This window comes from Mirounga leonina, unplaced genomic scaffold, assembly GCF_011800145.1.
Source record: "Mirounga leonina isolate KUSES-001 unplaced genomic scaffold, KU_Mleo_1.0 Mir_101799, whole genome shotgun sequence".
In the NCBI taxonomy this organism is placed as follows: Eukaryota; Metazoa; Chordata; class Mammalia; order Carnivora; family Phocidae; genus Mirounga; species Mirounga leonina.
This window is the reverse complement of record NW_023270210.1, coordinates 1,990,172-1,997,981: the sequence shown is the minus strand read 5'-3', so window position 1 is coordinate 1,997,981 and position 7,810 is coordinate 1,990,172. Positions and strand designations below refer to the sequence as shown.

The window sequence follows — 7,810 nt, the reverse complement described above, 5'->3', positions numbered from 1 at the left end:
GGGGGGGGGGGGGGGGGGGGGGGGGGGGGGGGGGGGGGGGGGGGCGGCGGGCGCAGCAAGGAGGGTAGACTCGGGCCCCCTGTGCCATGCTGCTTCTCCTTGCCTCATAGCCTCCAGAGAAGGAAGGCGGTCTCCCCCGCCAAGTGGGCAACAAGACCGAGTGTGCTCTGCTGGGCTTTGTCCTGGACCTGAAGCGGGACTTCCAGCCTGTGCGGGAGCAGATTCCAGAAGATAAGCTTTACAAAGTCTACACCTTCAACTCGGTCCGCAAGTCCATGAGCACGGTCATCCGCATGCCTGACGGCGGCTTCCGCCTCTTCAGCAAGGGCGCCTCGGAGATCCTGCTGAAAAAGTGAGCGGGCCACAAGGGCCAGCAGTGAAGTAGACGTAATGTCAAATTGGCCACGTTAATCCCTCGAAAACGTACCGGCAGAACGTTCTGCAAGCGCGGCGTTCTCCCTTCCCCAGCCCCTGGCAGCTACTCATCTCCTTTCTCCGTGGATGTGCCTGTCATGGAATCATACAACGGATGGCTTTTACTGAGCATAACGTTGTCCAGGCTCATCCACGTCGTAGCGCAGATTGGTGCTTCATTCCTTCTTGTGGCAGAATAATATTCCACTGTGTGAACAGACCACGCTTTCTGTATCTGTTCATCCTTTGACAGTCCCTTGGCTTGTTCCCACCTTTTGGCTCCTGTGAATCATGCTGCCATGAACATGGGTGTGCACGTTTTTGTTTGAATACATGTTCTCAGTACTCTTGGGCATATTCCTAGGAGCGGAAGTGCTGGGTCCTATGGGAGCGTAGTCTCACATTTTCAAGGCACGAGGGCTCCTGCTTCTCCTCATTCTCACCAGCATGCGTTAATCTGTTTATTATTACGATGACGATGATGATGATGGTTATAGCCATCCCAGGAGATGCAAACTGGGATCTCACGGTGGTTGTGTTTGCACTTCCCTGACGACTAGTGATGTTTGCACCTTTCCATGTCCTCACTGGCCATTTGTGTGTCTTCTTTGGAGAAAAGGCTATTCAAGTCCTTTGCTCATCTTTGATTTGAGTTGTTTTGTTGGTTTGGGGGTTTTTTGTTGCTGAGCTGTAAGAACTCTCGCTGTATGCCAGATACTAGAACCTTAACGCACCTGATTTGTAAATATCTTCTCCCTCCCTGTGGGCTGTCTTCTCACTCTGTTGATTGTTTTTGTTGTTTTTTTTTCTTTTCACCCTCTTGATTCATCCCTGGATGCACAAGTGTCTTCCAATGATGAAGTCCAGTTTATCCCTTTATTTCTTGTGTTGCTTGTGTGGGGTTCCTGTTAGAGGTGATGAAAATGTTTTAAAATTGACTTTGGTGACAGTTGCACACCTCTGTACATTTTAATTGGACAAATTGTGTGGTGTGTGAATTATATCCCAATAAAGCTGTTATAAAAACTGATGGGGGGAGCATGCAGCTCCACCTCCAAGCACCCATCCCCCAAGTCCCCATCCTCCTGCCTTGCCCACCTGGCTCCTCACTTCCTGCAGAGCCACCTTCTAAGACACGAATGTTCTCCCCCCAAACTCTGCCCGGGCACAGACTCCCCGGGTGCAAAGGCCACCTCTTCCCTGAAGCTGTCCTGCCACATCCTGGCTGGATTGGGAGGCCTCAGCCCTCTTTTCGAGCTTCCCTTCTCCTCTGGCTAAAAGCCCGAGTTCTGTAGTAGGCCTGTGGCTCTGCTCTTTGCTGGCATGTGAACGTCAAGTTACTCCCCTGCCGGAGCCTCAGTTTCCTCCAACACAAACACTTACCTCCTAGGAATGTTGTGAGACTTACATGAGTGAATCCACAAAAAGGCGCTCTCCTCGCCTACACAAGTCTGTGAGTTTCCGGCTCCTGGGGCTGCCAGGACAAAGGACCATAAACCTGATGGCTTAAAAACTGAGAAACCTGTTTTCTCACAGTTCTGGAGTCCAGAAGTCCACAGTGAAGGTGTGGGCAGGTCCATGCTCCCTTCGGAGCCACCAGAGGAGGCTCCTTCCTTGTCTCTTGCAGCTTCTGGTGATTGATTGCCAGCAGTCGTTTGAGTCCCTTGGCTTGTAGATGGGTCACCCCATCTCTGCTGGCATCCTCACATTGCCCTGTCCTCGTGTGTGTCTATGTCTCGATGTGTCCTCTTCTCTTTTTAGAAGGACACCAGTCATTGGATTAAGGGCCCACTGTAAACCGGTATGACCCCATCTTAACTTTGCAACAACCCTATTTCCAAATCAAGTCACAATCTGAGGTTCTGGGAAGAACGTGAAGCGGCGGGGGGGTGGGGGCGGGGCGCAGACACTGTTTGGGCCCCGCAGAAGCAGAACGCCTTCCTCCCCGAGAAGCCCCCCCGCCACACAGGATGGAGGGCTCACCCCATGCCTGCTGGTTCTCTCTGTCCCCGCCCCAGGTGCAGCAACATCATAAACAGCTTCGGCGAGCTGCGTGGCTTTCGGCCTCGGGACCGGGACGACATGGTGAAGAAGATCATCGAGCCCATGGCGTGCGACGGCCTCCGCACCATATGTATTGCCTACCGGGATTTCTCTGCCGCTCAGGAGCCCGACTGGGACAATGAGAACGAGGTCGTGGGTGACCTCACCTGCATAGCTGTCGTGGGCATCGAGGACCCCGTGCGGCCCGAGGTAGCCACCCACTTGTCCGTGAGCAGCCCAGGTTGTTGGCTGGGTCAAGGGGCAGCCCTGCTTCCCATCTGGCCTCCACAGCATGGCCCCTTTCTCCTGCCTTCCCTGCTACCACACTACTTCCTGCCGGAGTCCAGAAAGGTCAGGAAAGGTGGGCAAGGGCAGGGCCTTGGGGTCCTTTGGATCTGACCTCCCCGGCACACTCGATCCCCCTTGCCCTCCCGCCCTTGCACCCGCGTGGGGCCTCCAGGCCTGGCTCATGCTCTGCCTCCACCAGGTGAGAGACGGCGTCAGTAGAACCTCGACGGCTGTGACCCCCGCAGGACTGATGGACTGGAGGGAGGGGCAAGGGAGAGGGAAGAGTCAGGCACCGCCCCCAGGGCTCTGGTTCGGAGATGCAGGTGGATGGCAGTTCCATCACCGGGCTGGGAGTCCAAGGGGACCCAGGTTTGGGGGGCGGGGGGCAGTCCTCTGTCAAGGGTTTGGTTGGGGCTGAGTGAGGTTCGGGACCTCCCCATAGAGATGTCAAGTGGGTAGGTAGCTGTAGGAGTGGAGTGCTCAAAGCGGAAGGTCCTGGCAGGAGAGATTCCAGAAGCATCCTTATATGAGTGATGTCACAGGGTGAGTGTCCAGCTAGGACAGATGTGGGAGGAGCCTTCAAAGAGACTTGAAGGAAGGGTCCAGGCAGGGAGCTAGCGTGTGTAGATGGCTTTACCAAGAGCTTTTCTGCAGAGGTAACAGAGAAACTGGGCAGAAGCTGAACAGACTGCAGAGCGAAGGAGCAAAGGGGAGGCTTGTTGGTCCATAAAGATGGAAGAGCCCTGGAGCGGAGCGCCAGTGACAGCTACAGGATGCCAGGCCCCACAGGAAGAATGCGAGGCGCAGGGGCCGCAGCTTGCCAGAGGCAGGGAGGGATCCTCTGTCTCCTCCCAGGGCCTCTCCAGTGGCACCCACCTCGTGTCAGAAGCAGGGCCGCCCTGATCCTGCTGATTAGCCTGGAGACATGTATGTGTGTGAGCTGCCCTTAGGGTTGCTGACATGAGGAAGGAGACGCTTCTGGGCCCTCCTTCAGGAGACGGGTCTTCATTCACACACTGGATCAGGCACCAAAGACCGTCGATTGAAAAGTCAGTGCTTGCTACATCCAGACAGTGGCCGTGGGCCGTCCGTGACAGTGCACCCCTGTGTTCTGAGGAGCCTGGAAGCCTGCCTGGGAGGACGCAGGTGGCAGCAGAGGGGAAGGGAGAGACTCCCAGCCAGAGGGACAGGTCTAGCTAAGGTGGACAGTGGGAGAAGCAGCCTAGGAGGGCAAGGGGAGAGGATGCTGCTATGGGTGATGAGGCCACCCCAGTGGACACAGGGTCTGGACCGTTCCCTTCGTCGGACCAGGAAGAAACTGAGGCACAGAGGAGGAGGCCTGTGTCCACCCAGTGAAGCCGAGAAGGTCTCACGGACCCAGGAGGGCAGCGTCCCTGTACTCCCAGGACCCTGCGCCTGCCCCCGCTTCCACCTCAGCTACTGGCCCACTTGTTCCATTTCCCCCAATGAGTAGGCAGAGTGCCTTCTCATGTGAAACCTACGGCTCTACGTGTCTTGGGTTTTAGATGGTTGTAAACAGGAGCGGGGCACGGGGGGACACGTGAGAGGTGCCCAGAGCTTGGCCACAAGCCCGCTGATGGCCAGGAGCCTGCCCCAAAGGGACAAGCCTGCCGTCAGCTTTGCCATCTGGCAGGGTAGCTGGGGACACAGGTTCCTTTCTCATTTTTCCAGACCTCACTGACACAGCCTGGTAAGCAGGGCCGCCCCTGGCTCAGCAGCTCTGGAGCTCCGTCTCGCAGTGGAAAATGAGGTTGATGGAGCTGGGTGATTTCTATGGTCACCTTTCCAGACACGACTGCAGTGGCGCCCAAGTGACCAGTGCCTTCTCCCAGCCTTACTCGTGGCGTTAGGGCCTGGGGCTGAGTCCTCGCTGGTCCTGGGGCCCAGCACAAGGAAGGAGGCACCCAGGGGTGGGGAGGGGTGCTGAGGGGGTGAAGGAGGCAGCCTGCCCACTGCAGACCAGGCAGTAAAGCAGACCAGCCACTTTCCCCCCCAGGGACCACAGTGGGGGGAGGGTGCTGCAGATCTGGATGCAGGAAATGCGCCTTGCCTCAGTGGCCGCACCCGTCTCTCTCGTCTCTTCCAGGTCCCTGAAGCTATCCGCAAATGCCAGCGTGCTGGCATCACAGTGCGCATGGTGACCGGGGACAACATCAACACAGCCAGGGCCATCGCGGCCAAGTGTGGCATCATCCAGCCCGGGGAGGACTTCTTGTGCCTGGAGGGGAAGGAGTTCAACCGGCGCATCCGCAATGAGAAAGGCGAGGTAGGCCTGGGCTCCGCTGCCCTCCCACCTCAGTCCGGGGTTCTGGCGGTTTCTCCCCCCACCCCACCTCTGCTCAGCACCCCCCATCCAGGCTCTGCAGCATCTGTGTGCTTCCCCCTCCCAGATAGAACAGGAGCGTCTGGACAAGGTGTGGCCCAAGCTGAGGGTCCTCGCCCGATCGTCTCCCACCGACAAACATACTCTGGTCAAAGGTAATGGAGCTTGCCCGCTGCTGCTCGCCGCTGCCCGGGGTGCCATGCCACTGGCTGGGTGTGCGCTGCCCCCAGACTCCCGATGCCAAGCTCCAGGGCCTGCCTAGGAAGTGGGGTCCCGGGCTGTAGATGTGCTGCGGGTGGACATGGCCCTGAACGGGAACTTCAGGAAAATGCGGGCGATGATGGCCGACATGCCAGGGCCCACTCCTCCGCATCTCCGGGCTAACGACCCGAGTGGGAGACGCCTCTCGTTGTAACAGACGGGGAAACTGAGGCCTCCGAGTCACACAGTGCTGAGCCCCTGCCTTCCACCCAATCACCCACCACCCTGTGTCATCTCGCTGGGTGATGGGCCAGGGCAGGAGGAGGGGAGCGGGGACTTCGCTGCAAAGGTGACCGAAGCACAAGGGGGTTGGGGGCAGTGGGCGCAGTCGCAATCCCGAAGGGTTTCCTGAGTCAAGCAGTCGCCCACAGCCCCCAGGCAGGAGCCCAGGGCACAGGCGCCCCACTCTGCATTCCAGGGATCATCGACAGCAGCACTGGCGAGCAGCGGCAGGTGGTGGCCGTGACCGGGGACGGCACCAACGACGGGCCAGCCCTCAAGAAGGCAGATGTGGGCTTTGCCATGGTAAGCCACCCGGGGCCGACCTGGCTCGGCACACCATGTAGGACCTCGCGTCTCAAGGACATCAGCTCCGTGCAGAAAGGTGGGAGCTAGTGTTGAGGCCTCTTTCTCTCACGTCCTGGCCTCTCGGGCCTCCACAGGCCCTGCTGGCCAGGGGACATACGTGTGATTTGTTCAAAGGCATTTGGTGACAGTGGGCCTTGTTGTGCACCTGCCTCAGCCAGTCCCGGTCCAGTCTCAGCGAACCACAGCCCCAAGTGTGATGACTGGAGCCCCCCAGTGAGCTTGTCCTCTGTGTTTCTCTCCTGTTGCTTATATGGAGCGAGTTCTTTCTGTAAACCCTGACCCTGCTGCCCAGGCACCGCGGCCTTCTAGAGTGAGCTACGCAGAAACCCAGTGAGCCCCTTTCCCCACCTTCCACTAAGGAGCACCCGCGCGCTGCCGCAGTGACGGTAGCCCACCACGGGCAGGCGCCAGGGGCCCAGGCCAGTCCTGCCCAGAAGCTGGGACCCCGAAGGGGTAAGCACTGGAAGCACCGGGCGAAGCTGCATGGGACCCAGCCTCAGGGCAGCAGACGGGGTGTGCAGCTTTGCGCGGCTGTGGCTGTCCCTGCAGCAGGGGCTTTGAGCACCGAGGATGGAGGAGGGCCTCCTCCAGGCACCCGTGTGTGGGCCCGGAAGACGTGTGCTTGCTCTGCCGAAGGCATCCCCCCCCACCCCGGACTCTAGCGTGCTGGCACTGGACAGAAGCCTGGTGGTGGCCACGTGGTGGCAGCCGGGCCTTGTACATGAGGCCACATTGGTGGCCATGGTGGTGGCCCCCTCTTTGTCTATGAGCAAAGACCCTTAGCTTGCCCTGAGACAACCTGCCACCTGGAGTAGGAGGTCACGCCGGATGAAACAAGGTCTGTTTCTAGCTGGTGGGGAGCCTCTGTTTGGAAGGCAACCTGGGCGGTAAGCCCCAGTGGGTTGAGTCTTCAAGGGGGCTGGGGAACGGGCCCGTGGACACTGTGTGTGTGCCCCCCCCCCCAGGGCATCGCAGGGACTGACGTGGCCAAGGAGGCCTCAGACATCATCCTGACCGATGACAACTTCACCAGCATCGTCAAGGCGGTCATGTGGGGCCGCAATGTCTACGATAGCATCTCCAAGTTCCTGCAGTTCCAGCTGACCGTCAACGTGGTGGCCGTGATCGTGGCCTTCACGGGTGCCTGCATTACTCAGGTGGGCACTGGGGACCGCTGTGCCCGAGGAAGACCCCGGGCTCTCCCTCCCGCAAGCCATGGGGCCTGCAGGAGGCAGCCGGTTTCCGGGGCCCCTCCTGCCTCATGCACCCGGAGCCCGGTGTGGAGAGCAAGCCCAGGAGACCCCACTCCCATGAGTGTGTGGGCCGACGAGCGCCCGCCCGAGGGCTCGGCTGTGAGAGCCAGGTCTTTACTTTGTTGCATGTTTTGTTTTTTTTTTTAATTGAAATAAAAATCACATACCAAAACCTTCGCCATTTGAGAGTAGACACACTTCAGTGGCATTTCATACATTCGTTTCTGAACATTTTCATCGCCCCTAAGAAGGCCCCATCCCCAGTAGCAGCCACTCCCCGTCCCCCTTCCCCAGTCCCTGGCACCCACGGATCTGCTTTCTGTCTTTACAGACTTACCCATTCTGGAACATTCCATACAGATGGAATCAAATAACATGTGGTCTTTTGTGCCTGGCACCTTTCACTCAGCATCGTGTTTCCAAGGTCCATCCATGTTACAGCATGGATCGGGACTTCGTTCCTCTGGGTGGCAGAATAATGCGCCATTGTATGGAGAGAGCCCCTTTCATTTGTCCCTTCCTCCATCGATGGGCATTTGGGTCATTTCCACCTTTTGGTGACTGAATAACACTGCTGTGAACATGCGTGTACAAGTCTTTGTGCGGGGAAGTGCTGCTC

General features: G+C 58.5%; 1 protein-coding gene across 1 annotated transcript in view; it reads left to right on the top strand.

Annotated features, from left to right (window-relative positions):
• The window catches only part of ATP2B3 (ATPase plasma membrane Ca2+ transporting 3), a 60,635-nt gene that overhangs the window by 31,523 nt on the left and 21,302 nt on the right, over nt 1–7,810 (top strand). The window contains exons 11-16 of the mRNA XM_035011437.1: nt 111–352; nt 2,433–2,667; nt 4,853–5,032; nt 5,157–5,244; nt 5,769–5,875; nt 6,904–7,095. Of these exons, the coding sequence (XP_034867328.1) occupies nt 111–352; nt 2,433–2,667; nt 4,853–5,032; nt 5,157–5,244; nt 5,769–5,875; nt 6,904–7,095 (1,044 nt within the window). The remainder of the gene's footprint in view (nt 1–110; nt 353–2,432; nt 2,668–4,852; nt 5,033–5,156; nt 5,245–5,768; nt 5,876–6,903; nt 7,096–7,810) is intronic.